This window comes from Echinops telfairi, unplaced genomic scaffold (genome assembly GCF_000313985.2).
Source record: "Echinops telfairi isolate 266 unplaced genomic scaffold, ASM31398v2 ScPeMD7_1713;HRSCAF=2227, whole genome shotgun sequence".
In the NCBI taxonomy this organism is placed as follows: Eukaryota; Metazoa; Chordata; class Mammalia; order Afrosoricida; family Tenrecidae; genus Echinops; species Echinops telfairi.
This window is the reverse complement of record NW_022105611.1, coordinates 3,992,523-4,008,452: the sequence shown is the minus strand read 5'-3', so window position 1 is coordinate 4,008,452 and position 15,930 is coordinate 3,992,523. Positions and strand designations below refer to the sequence as shown.

Genomic DNA, 15,930 nt, shown 5'->3' with positions numbered 1-15,930 from the left:
GAGTGGCAAAACAGGGAGGGTAAAGGGAGAATGGGTAGGAAAGAGGGAACCGATTACATGGAACTGTGTGTGACCTCCTCCCTGGGGGACAGACAACCGAAAAGTGGGTGAAGGGAGACGTCGGACAGGGCAAGATATGACAAAATACCCATTTAAAAACTATCAAGGGCTCATGTGGGAGGGGGGAGCGGGGAGGGAGGGGAAAATGAGGACCTAATGTCGGGGGTTTAAGTGGAGAGAAAATGTTTTGAGAAATGATGTACAAATGCGCTTTACACAATTGATGTGTGTATGGATTGGGATAACAGTTGTATGAGCCCCTAATAAAATGTTAAAAAAAAAAAAAAAAAGATTGACAGCCTTGGCAAGCTCCGAAGCAGTTCTACTCTGACCTCTAGGGTCACTGTTAGTTGGAATTGACTATGGCAATGGGCGTGGTTTGCCTTGGTTTCAGGTAAATTTACTATTAACATTTAATGTCTTCCACAAAATGAACTTAGAAACATTGTGTTTTACTTTTAAACAAGTTGTTATAATCTCTATTGATCACTGCTTTTCTCTGGTTTAATTTTTCTTCTTCAGGGTCTGTTATTTAGTACAAAAATATATGTTGATCTTTAAAAATAGTTGTTCTTTAAAGGTGAAATTTGCTACAATGAATTATACAAATTCCAAGTTTACATTTACTGGCATTTGAAAAACACCTAAACCTGTGTGAGCCAAACCTTTACCAATGTATAGAATATAACCATCACTGCATTGAGTTGCCCCATCTCTTGCCAGTGATTCCACCTGCTATAGGCAAAAATTCTGAAATTTTTGGTACCAAAAACTGTTTTTGCCTGCTCTAAGAAATTCATATAGGTGGATTGACATAGCAGGTTCAGGTTGTTCCGCCAACCATAATGTCTCTGAGATTTACATGCATTTATCAAGGGTTTAGCCCTGTTTGCTGCTGAGTAACTCTTGTTAGGAAGGCATATTAAAAACTTGAGATATACAGATGACACAGGCTTGCGTGCTGTGAGGGAAGACTTGAAACATTTGCTGACGAAGATCAAGAATTGCAGCTCAATGTAAACGAAGACCAAAATCCTCACAACTGGACCAACACATACCATCATGATAAATGGAGACGAGGTGACCTTGTCAAGGACAGTGTCTGGCTTGGATCCACAATCGATGCTCCTGGAAGCAGCAGTCAAGAGATAAAAAGACTCGCTGCATGAGGTAAGGCTACAATAGAAGACTTCTTCAGAGTATTGAAAGGAAGGCTGTTACTCTGTACACTATGATGCGCCTGACCCAAGCCATAGTATTTTCAATGGCCTCACATGCATGTGAAATTTGGAAACTGAATGAAGAAGACTGAAGAAAAATCAATGCATTTGAATTGTGGTGCTGGAGAATAAAACTGAACATACCATAGACTGTTAAAACAACAACAACAAAACATCTGTCTGTCCTGGAAGAAGTATGACCAGAGTTCTCGTGAAAGGCAAGGAGGATGAGACTTCATCTTGTATACTTCATCGTTAGGAGAGTCCCTCAAGATGGTCAGCAAAAGGAGAGGGGGTTCTCAAGGACCTCGACCAGGCCGTGTTTCGTTCAGTTGTGCATAAGGTCACCATCGATCAGAACCAACTTGATGGGGCCTCACAAGAACTGCCACACCTCTCATCACATGTACCTACTACATAGTATGCCGCAATTGCAGAACACTATTCCATTTTCAAACTAAGGTGCAGCTACCAATTTTGGCTAAAAATCATGAATGTCCACCCTGGAAAATATTATGTGGCTCACTTAATGAAGTATTGTGCATTTCTCTTATCTGAAATTTTACAGTCAAGCTGCAGATTCATTCCCAGTACTTTGTTTTTGGTGAAAAAAATTAAATTTGAGAAGGCTGAATAGTAATTTATTGCTCTTTCTTAAAATTCCTCTTTCCTAAAATAACATTCAAGATTAAGTATTTTTTATTTTGTATGTGCTGTATTGGAAATGCTTAGGTAACACTCACAAGGAATTGTTATTATATAACTGGGTATATTTAATTTTTACTTAATAAAAAAGTTATGGTCTGACTGTCATTATAATACCTTAGTAAAATATTTTTGTAGACTTTAATTGATGTATAGAAATATTTCTTTGCCAAATATAATCCACTGCATGCACACAAAGTTGCTATTAATATTGGAGAATAATATATTTTAATGATATAAGATAAAAAACACTTTATCTGTTTTTTGAATGCATTTGCTTTATCAACTCATCACTAATTTTTTTTAAATCCTGCAGTGTGTTTTTTGTTGATGGAATGAAATTTACTAGAAATGAAGCATCATCATATTTAGTTCTAATATACTAGAGAATTCTCCCTAAACACAAACATATAATAAGAATGCTTTTAGTCATATAAGCATTTAATAATTGTTTAATATTTTGGTCAGTGAAATGAGGCATGAAAGAAGAATAAAGAGTATAATAATTTGAAATCAAGAGACAATATATTTTAGTCCTCAGGCATACTGAGATTACTGGGTCTTCGTTCTCAGGATAAGACGCTCCAGTATCAGGGATTCACTTGAGGTTCCTCTTTTATTTTATTTTCATCTCCAATTCCTATGGTCAATCTCATTCCCCTCCCCACTGCACGCACCGTAATATAGGTAGGTCCTTAGACATTTATGTGCTCTTGAAAATGCATGACTCTTTTTTCTGCTGAGTTCCCTGGGGGCACTGTCAGGTAAGCATTGGACCGCTAACCTCAAGGTTGGCAGTTCAAACTCATCAGCTTCTCGGATGAAAAATAAGACCATCTGCTCCCATAAAGACTTATAGCCTCAGAAGCTCTAATATAGATTCTCTACGAGTCTTAATCAACTCCATAGCAGTGGATTCTGTTGGGTGAGAAGGATGAGGCTTTCTGCTCCCGTAAAGACATAACAGCCTTCGAAACCTACAGGGGCAGGTCTACCCTGTCCTATAGTGAGGTCACTATGAATCGGAATCAACTTACTTTCATTGAATATGCAATGTGATCTGCTGGTTCAAGAATTATGTTTTGAAAACCACTGATCTTGTCTCTCATTCTGTTTTGTTTTTTTAACAAGGGCAGGAAGATAAGAGCTTGAAAGAAACAGGAAAACTTCCAGGTTAACAGTGAAAGACTGTATTCATTCCCTAACAGAGAACAATGGTGTAAAGTATACAAGAAGGTCATTGTCTGAACACAAAGCTTTTTTTCTAACTGACAGTGACAACTTGCAGTTGAAAAGTGCTGAGCGGGCCTATCTATCGTGCTTGTTTTCATTTTCAGAGTGTGCTGTTATTTTTTTTTAACTAATAACTTTTCCAGTTTCTTCTACATCATAGTTCGTCTTTCAGGATTGCTACTTTATCAATATATAGCCACAATTTAGAGACATCTAAAAAAATAGTCTCCCGCAAAGATAAATTCTAAGTAGAACACTTACATGAAAAGTACAATTTCTGTAATCAAATTGACTAATGCCACTGTAGCCACAGTTCAAATTAATTAAGGAGTTGTACAGATGCATACCAATTGTTCACCAGACATATATAGCGTTATCATTCTCACTCACTGCCCAGGGCAAAATATACTTTAATTTCTTGACTGCTGCTTCCATGAGCATTGATTATGATACAAAAAAAATTAAACTTTTCTGTATAGATATGTAATGGCTAAAAAGCTATAGATGTGGTTGTTTTTTTTAATACCCACACAGCTATATGTAATTTCAAGGAATTCTGGCATGCTAGATTAAGAATCAATGCATTTGAATTGTGGTGCTGAAGAAGAATATTGAAATTACCATGGACTGCTAAAAGAACAAACCAATCTGTGTTGGAAGACATACAGTCAGAGCGCTCCTTCGAGGCAAGATGGCAAGATTCCATCTTCCCTATTTGGACATATTGTCAGGAGAGCCCAGTCCGTGGAGAAGGACATCGTGCTTGGTAAAGTGGAGGGGAAGTGACGAAGATGAAGGCCCTCCAGGAGACGGACTGACGCAGTGAGGTAAGGCACAGGAACAACCAGAAGGATCATGCAAGCCAGGGCCATGTTTTGTTCTCTTGTGCATAGGATTGATCACTGTGGATCGGAACCGATTGGATGGCAACTAACAACAGGTTAAGAAGCTTTGATGAAAATTCTCCGAAAACAATTGAGAGAACATTAATAAATAATCATCTAACGGGCATGGTAGAAAAGTAAGAAATTACTAGTATATTTGGTCTGGTTTCGACTTAATAGTATGATAATGTCCAAGTCTTCTAGCATCTCTGAATCTCAACAAGTTAATATATAAAATTTTGTTAGGTTAAACCACATTTTTGGCTTACCTAAGACCTAAAAATAAGGAAAGGTGTATGTCAAGGTTGTATATACTGTCATCATACTTATTCAATCTGTATTCTCAGAAAATAACTTGAGAAACTGGACTAAATGAAGAAGAACATGACACAGGATCGAAGGCAGGCTCACAAAGAACCTGCGATCAGAAGCTGACCCAACCTTGCTGGCTGCAAGTGAAGAGGCCATGAAGTCCATACTGAGGAAGATCGAAGACTGCATCCTTCAATATGGATCATAATTTCATGTAGAGAAAATCAAAATCCTCACAACAGTACCAAAAGGTAGCATCATGGACCGGGCCCGAGCAAGCTTTCTTTGTGCTCTCCAGAGATCACCGGGAGTTGGAAGAGACTCACAGCAACTGACCACTGGGGACACTGTGACAAGGACTGATGATTTCATTCACATTGTGCTAATCCATCCACTTATCTTCTTGACTCTACGTTAATTCCTTCTGTGAACATCGTATATGATATGTGCCCTCTGCCTCTGTGAGTGCTCTTGCTTCTTGCCCCTGTCGATGATGTGAAACAGTCCTCCTATTGAGAAACTCCTTTGTACTAAATCATCTTGCTCTCAATAGGGCGATCTAGTGTATGTTAACTATGCACGGACTGAAGACTTCTTTAAACTGGAGCGGGACATGGGAATCAGTTGCTCTGGAAAGATTGTCATTGCCAGATATGGGAAAATTTTCAGAGGAAATAAGGTAAGATAGTCTCTCTCTCTTCTCTCTGCCTCAAATATGCAAAAGCTACATTGTATCTTGTGTTGGAGAACTATTTCCATAATGCTTTCTGAGGACCACCATCCTCTCCTACTTTGCAAAATTCCCATCTTAGGGAAAGGATCCATTAATAGTTCATGCTGTTGTTAAGTGCCATCAGGTTGGCTCCAACCCATAGCAACCCTGTGCCAACAACAAAACAAAACAAACCACGTCAAGGTCCTCTTCCATCTTTACAATTGTTCCTCTACCTAAGCCCATTGATGCAGCCATTGTGTCAACCCATCTCGTTGAGGGCCTTCCCTCCTTACTAGTTTACAGGGATAATTCAAAGGGTACAGTGGTGTTTGACCAACGCAGAAGTTGATAGTCAGCAGATTGTTCATGCACTGGGCTTCCTGTCAACTTTCAGTACCATTATTTTAAATATTATCTTGGGCATATTTCCTAATTTGATATGAGTTGCTATTATAAGCAATAAAGGAGACTTATTTACATGTAACAGTTTTAAAAATGTCTCTAACTTGATTTGTTGACTTGTTCTGTTATTTAAATGGGGAATTAAAATTTAAATATATTGCTCCCTTTTCAGCCATAGGAAAATAGAGAATCTGGCTAGTGTAGTCTCCTTGCATATTATGTTTCTAAATCACTGGAGGAAAGAGCAAATACTCACTAAACTAAGGTGGGAATGTTCCCAAACCTGCCGCTTGAAGAGATAGGCCAGCTCAACAACCAGAACTAAGCTCACTGCCATTTAGTTGATTCTGACGCATAAAGATTCTTTGAGGCTGTAAATCTTGTTATTAAATTGTTAACAGTTTTATTAGCATAAAATTCACATGTCATATAAATTGATTTATGTGAGTTCAATCATATTAAGAAAAGCTGTGCAAGGGTTGTAAATCTTTACAAAAATGGATTGCCTCATCTTTCGCCTGCCGGGCAGTTGGTACTCGAATTGATTCAAACTTTCCACCTCCTTGTTTCCAGGCAAATGCACTAACCACAGTACCACCATGGGGTCAAGTCTATCTTTCAGAACCCAGCTGTTAAAGCTGGTAGTGGGTGTGGGTGCGAGGGATATCAATTTGGTTCCTGAGAGATATTATGTAGGCTTTACAATTAAAGAATAAAGATGATATGTGGCTACTTTTAAAGTGTAATCTTGGAAATTACTGATTCCAGACATGGGCTTTCTACTCCTGTAAAGAGTTAAGAGTCTCAGGCATCAAAGAACAAAAGATCATATCATGGTGAATGACTGGGGGGGGGGGCGGGGGGGGCTGCCGAGTGGGGATCCAAAGCCCATCTGTAGTCAACTGGACATCCCCTTACAGAAGGGTCGCAGGGAGGAGACGAGCCAGTCAGGGTGCAGTTTGGCACCAATGAAACATACAACTTTCCTCTAGTTCTTTAATGCTTCCTCCTTGCCCATTATCATGATCCCAATTCTACCTTACAAATCTGGCTAGACCAGAGAATGGACATGGGTACAGATAAGAGCTGGAAACACAGGGAGTCCAGGACAGATAAACCCCTCAGGACCAATAATGAGAGTAGAATTACCAGGAGGGGAAGGGGAAGGTGCTGTAGAAAGAGGGAACTGATCATAATGATCTACATATAACTCCCTCCCTGGGGTACAGACAACAGATAAGTAGGTGAAGGGAGACCTGGGACAGTGTAAGACATGGAAAAATCATAATTTATAAATTATGAAGGGTTCATGAGAGATGAAGGGTGGGTGAGAGAGGGGAAAAATGAGGAGCTGATACCAAGGGCTCAAGTAGAAAGAAAATGTTCTGAGAAAGATGATGGCAAATGTACAAATGTACTCGACACAATGGATGGATGGATGGATTGTGATAAAAGTTGTATGAGCCCCCAATAAAATGATTTATAAAAATGTTTTAAAAGTACAAATTGATATATGGATTGTTATAAGAGCTGTAAAAGCCTCCAATAAAATGGTTTATTTAAAAAAACAAAACAAAGTTAGCGTCTCAGAGACCCAGAGGGGCATTTCTACCCTTTCCCATAGCATCACTCTCAATGGCAGTCAAAGATCTCAAGCAATTAACTTGTATTAAAAAAAATAACTTTTGCAGGTTAAAAACGCCCAGCTGGCAGGTGCCAAAGGTGTCATTCTGTATTCAGACCCAGCTGACTACTTTGCTCCTGGGGTTGAGCCCTATCCAGATGGTTGGAATCTTCCAGGAGATGGTGTCCAGCGTGGAAATATCTTAAATCTTAATGGTGCAGGCGACCCTCTCACACCGGGGTATCCAGCAAATGGTGAGTGATGGGAACTCAGGTATGAGAAGCAAAACAATTGCTGCGGAGTGAACTCCAACTTCTTCCTGAGCCCACGTGTGCCAAAGGAGAGCGGGGCTCCATAGGCTGTCAGTGGTGGCTTGTTAGCAGTTAGCAGTTGAGCACATAAACCCTTTGCAGTCCCCAAGGACTCCTCGGTCATCTTGTTACTGTTGTTATTAACTGTCAAGTCGACTGACGCACAGCAGCTCCATATGACAAAGGAACAGTGTCAGAGCATTTTCATACATTACAATCTTTATAGGAGCAGATTATTGGGTCATTCTTCTATGCAGCCATTGGGAGTTTGAACTTCCAACTTCATTGTTATCCCCGTGCTTAATCATTGCACCACCCGGACTTTGTCCACAGGCATCATTGCTGTTGTTAAGTGTGATCGAGTTGGTGCTAATGCACAGTGATGCCAAATACAGCAAATGAAACACGGCATGGCCCTGTGCTATTCTCACAATTACTGCGATCTTTGAGCCCATGGCTGCAGTTACCGGAGCAAGTCAACTCATTGAGAGTCATCATTCCATTTGCTGACTTTCCGTTTACCAAGCACAATGTCCTTCTCCGGTGACTGGTCCCTTCTGAGAGCACATCCAAATTATGTGTGATGAAGCTTCATCATTCTCACTTCTACAGAGAATTCCGGCTGTCCATATACCAACACAGGTTTGTGCATACTCCGGCGGTTTGTTGTATATTCAGTATTCTTTTTCATACCATGACTTAAAGGTGTCCATTCTTTTTTGGCTGTCCTTAATCATTGCTCCGTTTTCTCATTCATATGGCAGTTGAAAATACCATGGCTTGGGTCAGGTGCACCTTCACTCTCAAAGTGTTATTTTTGCTATGTCACACTTTATAAATGCTAGTCTCTTGCAGCAGATTTGTGCAATGCAATACATCATTTTATTTCTTAAGTTCCGATTCCATGTAGGTTGGTTGTTGGTCCTCATAAAACCCTCATTGGCCTCGAGTGGATTCTGTATCCAAGCGCCCCTGTGGGATGCTACGTCTGTGGGCTTCGGAGGCTGTGCCTCTTTACAGAAGCAGAAACTGAGCAGAACTGCTGACCTTGTGGTTAGCAGCCCAATGCATAATCCACTATGCCAATGGGTCGCTTCTTAGATCCTCAAAGGGAAAGCAGAACTTTTTTTTAATGTATAAGCATGTTATACGAAGAAGTAATTTTATATCAAGAAGGCCCAGTCCAAATCAAATCCACAGGAGAGATGCTAGCGCAAACCCTCTGCAGACTCTTGTAGCTGCAGGCAGGCCAATGGTGCAGAAAGGTGAAGGAGATCATAGGCCAATAGGGTTAAAGTCTAATGGATCCATCGCCAGTGGACACGGGGCAGGGTGCCAAGAACTCTAGGTCAACAGCCTACATGGGGCCACCAACATAGCTAAGCTTAAGTGATTTTATAAAGGATTTTCTTAAGTAAGCTTTTCAATTGTTTCTGCATTTGTAAAGTAAATTAAAGCATTTAGAATGCTCATGAGTATCAGTTCAGGCACATAATCCCTTACTTGAAACCCTTGGACCTCATGGTGCACACAGCAACACTTGTACATAGAGATGCGGCAGAATATAGTGAATCAGCATCTAATTTTTTTCAGCAAAATATGTGCATATTCATACCAACGGGTGATAAATCATGTCACCTCAAGTCAGATTTTACTGTCAAATTACACTGGAATAGGTCACATTCTCTTGCTAATTCATTTCCTTCAAAATTTGTGGTTTTTCTAATTGTGCATCAAAGATAGTTTCATAATTCTAGAAATCCTTGAAAAGACACATTTAGAATGGAAAGTGCAAAAAGGCTTAGTACACTGCCAATATATAAAGATAGTAATGCTAGTGACCATGAAACATTTCCCAAATGCCAGCCTGCTACGAATATTGATGCCTTTGCTTCTCATAACAGGCAGTACTACTATCTCTGTTTTACAGAGGAGAGGAAAGTTAGACTGTGAGGTAAGTTATCTGCTTGAAGTGACCCACAGTGCACATGCTTTCCTCATGCTGGAAGGCCCTCTGTGAAGCAGTAAGTAGATCATTAACCAAAGAAGCAACTCATTTTAAATGGACTCTTCAATTTGACTGCAAGAAAATCTGTGATTATTTAGTTCCTAAAAATGCATATTCATGCCACGTGATGGTAAATCATGTCATAAGACTGTATGTATATACTTTTGTGTGTATAACTTGCATTAAATTTGTCAGTGGTATATTTATACATTTATTCTTAATCAAGTTTATTCATCACATTATAGACTTCTTTAAAGCTTGTGTATTTTAGGCTTAGTAAATCTTTTTGGCACACAGTGTGTTCTCGTAGATTTTTCGTGTGTGTGGGTGAGTGAGGTAGGTCCAAGAATATATACATTTATCTAATTTACATGAAGGGCTTTGGGGTAACATTTCTTGACTAACCTCTCTGTCCTAATGTTTTTTATTAATTTTCATTTTAACTTTAATTCTTACTATAACCATTTCTTGCACAAAATGAAGAGTAATCAGCATTTTGTTATAGTTCATGTATCATTTGTTATCATGGAGAATTTAAAAATAACTCTCACATAGCATATTATTAAGTCATTTTAAACACACACACAAACACAAACTTTTTTTTTTAATTTTAATCAATTTATTGGGGCTCATACAATTCATCACAATACATAGATCAATTGTGTAAAGCAAATTGTAAAAACAAACTTTTTTATTTACCTAAACTTATTATTAGATTTTTATAATTTGAGGAAGAGAGAAAAAAATAGATCTTACATTCTTATATCTGAAGAAATGATGGAATGCATGTGTTTGTTTACTGGTGGTATCATTTATTGCTATAAAATAGGAGCTCATTTTAATATTTTTTAAAGACTGTATAATGTCACCCCCAAAAAGGATATAAAAACTTTTATCTAGAACATTCTCTGGTCCCCTTTTCTAATTCAATTTCCATTGCACCTACCAGACAGCACCACTTTCTAATATCTATATCACCATAGATCACTTTGCCTAGTTTTGCGTATCGTGTGAGTGGATCCCGAGTGTAGATGTCCTTTTGTGTCTCACTTGTTTGACTCAGTGGAGTGCATTGAGATCCTCTCTGTTACCGGGTAGTAGCGGTTAGTTCCTCTTCACTATTGAGCATCAGTCCATTGTGGCTTACACCACAGCTGAGTTACTCTTTCTCCTGTTGATGGACAGACCCTGAGCTTTACCCAGCATTTAATGTAAATAAGGCGACAAGGACCAATTTTAGATGGGTGTTTTTGTGGACATATATATTTTTCTTTCTTAGGTATGGGATTTCTGGGTGATAGTTTCCATTTCTATGAACTTTGAATTTCAAAGGTTCTCTAGATTGCTCATCACACTGCATTCTCAGCAGCGATGGAGGAGAGAGTCCGGCTCCACATTTCTGTAAACATTGTTGTCTGTTTTCTTTTAACAGATAGAGTAGGGGTGACGTGAGGATGTGTTTAATGTGTGTTGGAGAAAACTTTTTGAGAAACACTAAATTTTTAATAGAGAGAGAATTGGATTTTTATCCCCGCAGAATATGCTTACAGACGTGGAATGGCAGAGGCAGCTGGTCTTCCGAGTGTTCCTGTACACCCAATTGGATACAGTGATGCCCAAAAACTCCTAGAGTACGTTTTTAAGAAATAGTGGGATGTCTGGTGGGTTAATATGATATCATGGCAATCATTACATTTCATCCTTTTTCATCCTTTTATCACCATTATTTAATACTGATGTTCTTGGAGATGGGTGGAGCATATAACTGATCATATTAAAGAATAGTAGTTTGACTTAGGAATACACTTTACATACTGATATAAAAGGTTTAAAAAGGAAAACTTATTTTTTTAACTATGGAAGAAAAATGAAGAGGAAGACAGGCAAAAATATAATAGCATAGAGTTGGATGTGAAGTTTATTTCACTGTAATGTTTACCATTTGGTTGCTCTGGTCAATATGTTTGATAATCAGCTGCTCTCAAACTCTTGTAAAATTACTTGATTTCAAAAAATACAGATGCAGTTTAACTCAGCCACTTTGACTTAATTCAGCCTTGTTAGCTATTTTTCAAATGCCACTGTCATTAATAACAATTGTGTGGACAACTGCATTTTGCTTTCAGAACTTAAGGATCTCAATTGAACTTTGGAAGGACAGCTTATTTGAGAGTGGAAGACCACCTGTATATATTAAAAGAAATGGCACAGTTCCTACTTTCAACAGCTTTTTTTCTTTTACAGTCTTTAAAAAACAAAGTAATAGAAAGTAAAAAATGGATTTAACACAACCGCTACTAAAAAAGCACAGGTCTTTTGTCTCACAGAACTGGATGAGCCAGTTCAAAAAGGTCCATGGGAATTCAAAGGGCCCAGGGTATCCACAACAGTCTTGAAAAGGGATAGAGTTGAATGATTCTCATTTCCTGATTTCCAAACTAGTGGATCAACTTGCTTCTTTAGTTATATATTTTGTTTTAGTTATGGTGATAGCAGTTGTACAGGGGAGTATAACTGATATATTTGCTTAGAATCTAGTTCAGACTAATACCAACTACATTTCAATAATATAAAAGACATTTATTCCTATATAGTTTTACTCCCTTCCACCTCCTTTGTGCTATGACACCCACTCCTCACATATTAACATGCTTGGCTTCCAAAGAATGTACGATTATGGGAAAGTCTATGTTAATTCCAAAGTGGAGATGGCCATATCTGACGATGGAAGATGAGTGCCTGCCTCAATAACTGCCAAGTTACATAATTACATAACTACTGAGCATACTGGCCCAGTCACCTTGACACATAACCTTAGCCATCACAGCCAATGTTACTCTTGCCTCACACCTAGGTGTTGATTACTGCCAGACAGACTTTGTTAATATGCAGAATCGTTTCATAGATTTCTTTTTACTTTTGCCATAAATGTCATGCAATGGAATAGTTAATAAGTGAGAAGTAGATGTGTTGTCATATAAAAATACATTATATGTATATCGACCCATTTCTCATGATACCTACCCCTCACTTGCCAACTATTTAATTATGTGACACTTCGCATGGGACATTAGTAAAAAAAAGCAGTAGTTGACTTTGGTGAACTGTGCGACACAGGAGAACGATGGTGGGCAAAGTGGCCATGGCTCTGGAGCATTTCAGGAGAGGGTCAAGATGGCCTGCAGGGCGCTGGGCAGGCTGCCCTGTGCCCTATGCTCCTCCTGCCAGCGGAGCCCTCTTTTCAGCTGTGCTGTGGGCCGTCCTCCTCGGTGGCCAAGGCCCACGCACAGGCAGCACTGAGCCTGCACTGAGCTCCTGCTCTGACTGCCAGCTCACGGGTGCCCTGAATCCTGCAGCTCAGAATTGCTACGGGGCTGGAAGAGAGGGGGGAAAAGAGGCACCAGAAAGGTCTGGGGTGAAAATATGTGCAAGCTTAATGACATGGCAAAATGAGCTTCCAACTCTCTGAACCCTGATTCACGGTCAGGCTCCCAAAGCCCTGACTAGAAGCCCTGAGCCTCAGTGACTCAAATAGCCCTTTTGGCAGAGTAGGGGCCACGGGAGAAGGACGAGCTGTCTGTCCCCACAAAGATGGAAAGGCTCAGAAATCTAAAGAGGCAGTCTGCCTCTGTCTTACATGGTTGTTATGAGCGGGAAGTGACTCAATGGCAGTGGGCTTGGTAAGAGTTGCATTAGGGATAAGGTGGCATGTTTTATACAAATCATTTAGCACGATCTCTGGCTCCAGAGGAGTTATGGAGAACATAAGAAAAATCAATTGACACTGTAACTTCTAACTTCAGTTTTCCTTTAACTAATAATACTTTTTGCGTCCAACAGAAAAATGGGCGGGTCAGCACCACCAGATCACAGCTGGAAAGGAACTCTGCAAGTGCCCTACAACGTTGGACCGGGCTTTATGGGACACTTCTCTACACAGTGAGAGGACTAGTTCACTTCACCTCTGTTTGGGGACACCTTGTTTGTGTACAGCAATTAGAGAGGATGGCAGAAAAATAAAAACAGCTGGAAACGAAGCTGCAGATTAAGAGGGGAGTGCTCATGCACAGTTATAATTGACTGATATATAATATATATATATTCCCTTTTTTTAATGTGTAAGATTTAAAGTTCATTGTGAGCAGTAACATGTTACACATTTTTTGAGAATGTGTTCTTTTTCCTTCATTAGCAAAGTCAAGATGCACATTCAGTCCATCAATAAAGTGACCAGAATTTACAATGTGATTGGAACTCTCAGAGGAGCAGTGGAACCAGGTAAATCAATCATCGATTCAGTCATTGATGGAATGACCCTTCCCTGCAGACACTGCTATGAAGGGAAAGCCACTCTACCCTAAGGGATTTAACAGAACCGCAAAATACATAATACAAGATAAGTTTCTTAAAAGTAACGTTAAACGGATTTTTTATTGTGATGAAGATAACCTTTCCATCATGACAGGTGCTGTGAAGAAAAGAACACTAACTATTGAGACAAGGTTAGTCACATGACCACAGTGTATCGTGCATCCTCAACTAAGCAATCGGGGGAGGAAACCTCAAGCCAAACGCAGTGCCATGAGGCCAATTCTGACTCAGAGCAAGCCTCTTGGTTTGATATGTTTCTGCTTTCTGGATTTACTCATCACATATTCTGGATGGGTAAATATCTCCATTAAAACAAAAATGAAAATGTATAGCCTTACATCAAATTTAAGGCCCCCTTGAATGAATAAATCCTTTACATACTTTTATTTTCCACAACTGAAATCAATATGTAGACATTGAATTTGAGGTATATTTTACACACACACACACACACACACACACAAACTGCTGAGACGTACACAATAATTTTCCTTTTAATATGACCAGGTATATAGTCATTCCAACTCTACTGTTTTATAATACCCAATTAGAAGTAAGATATGGGAATTATAGAGTTCTCAAAAAGCACACAAGCACACATTTTTACATACGAGATTTAAAGTGATGTCTCTTTTTATAAACCTCAAATAGGGTCTTAGTTCATTGTGTTTCCATTCCTCAGGAGCTATCTGGTTAGTATGATATGTCTCATATATCTTACAAAAACCTATACCATTAAGTTGCTTTTCTCACATGCAGCCAGTGCTTTCATTGGGGAACAATAATACCGCTAATGAATACTAAACAATATATAATAACTGGCTATTCATTGACTCAAAGGCAAGCACAAAAACACATAAAGCTATGCGCAGGGAAGACCTGCTCCACTGTGTCTGCAAAGCTGTGACTGTTTGGAAACAGGCTGCCAGGCCTTTCTTCTGAGTTGTGTGAGTCAAGGCACCACCCTTTCAGTTCGTAGTCTACAAGGTAACCCCTTGTATAAAACCCAGGCACGGACACCTGACTTTTCCTCACACTTTGTATGTGCCAACTCTGTGCTAGGTATGGGCTGGAGATATTAAACATATTTAAATGACCCAGACTAGAGACAAGGAGGTTGCAGTTAATTGGGAAGGACAGCCAGACATGTAAACGTAATACATGATGTATTGGATAGGAATGTATTTCCCCAAGAACTGTGTAGGCAGAGTAAATCCCTATTCCTGTGGAAAATGTAGAGGGAAGGCTCACCGCTTGGAAAGAATATTTAAACTTTATCTTGAAAGTGGAGGAGAAGGAGGCGGAAGCAGAGAGGTCACTGCACAGCCACTGTGTTCTCTCTCTCATTCTGAGAACACTAGACGCAACATGAGAGGTTAGGGAGCATACCAGAATTATATAAAATCAGGAAAGGGGGTAATTTTATGGACTAGGGGTTAAATAACTTACTTCTACAATTACTGTATCTTATTATTATTTTTATCTTGCATTACTTTCTTCAGATAGGAGAAACATACATATCAGAAAAAATAATATATGGTCTTCAAGAACCTTGTGATTTCTCTTTGATTTGGGAATGCTTTGTGTGCCAGTTCAATAAACCACTTTAAAGTTTGCCATGTTCCTGACCTGAAATGACTAGTGATCTTGCAATGATACTTTCTAGACAGATACATCATTCTTGGAGGCCACCGAGACTCATGGGTTTTCGGTGGCATTGACCCTCAGAGTGGAGCAGCTGTGGTTCATGAAATTGTGAGAAGTTTTGGAAAGCTGAAGAAGGAAGGTAATATAAGTAAAGGGTAACACTGAGTCTCAGTTTAGTCCTCTGCAAAGCCCCATATTATTACTTACCTCTTACATTTTTTTAAAATTTAAAGATCATTTTATTGGGGCTCTTACTGTTCTTATAACAATCCATACATCAATTGTATCAAGCACATATGTACATATGTTGCCATCATCATTTTCTAGACATTTACTTTCTATTAAGCCTGTGATATCAGCTCCTCTTTTTTCCCTCTCACCACCCTCAAGACCTCTTGATAAATTATAAATTATTATTATTCATATTCATATCTTACA

General features: G+C 39.1%; 1 protein-coding gene across 1 annotated transcript in view; it reads left to right on the top strand.

Moving 5' to 3' along the window:
- Positions 1 to 15,930, top strand: part of LOC101664149 (glutamate carboxypeptidase 2) — a 59,509-nt gene that overhangs the window by 12,535 nt on the left and 31,044 nt on the right. The window contains exons 5-10 of the mRNA XM_030886446.2: positions 4,968 to 5,093; positions 7,223 to 7,409; positions 11,012 to 11,105; positions 13,315 to 13,413; positions 13,667 to 13,752; positions 15,512 to 15,631. Coding sequence (XP_030742306.1) covers positions 4,968 to 5,093; positions 7,223 to 7,409; positions 11,012 to 11,105; positions 13,315 to 13,413; positions 13,667 to 13,752; positions 15,512 to 15,631 — 712 coding nt within the window. The remainder of the gene's footprint in view (positions 1 to 4,967; positions 5,094 to 7,222; positions 7,410 to 11,011; positions 11,106 to 13,314; positions 13,414 to 13,666; positions 13,753 to 15,511; positions 15,632 to 15,930) is intronic.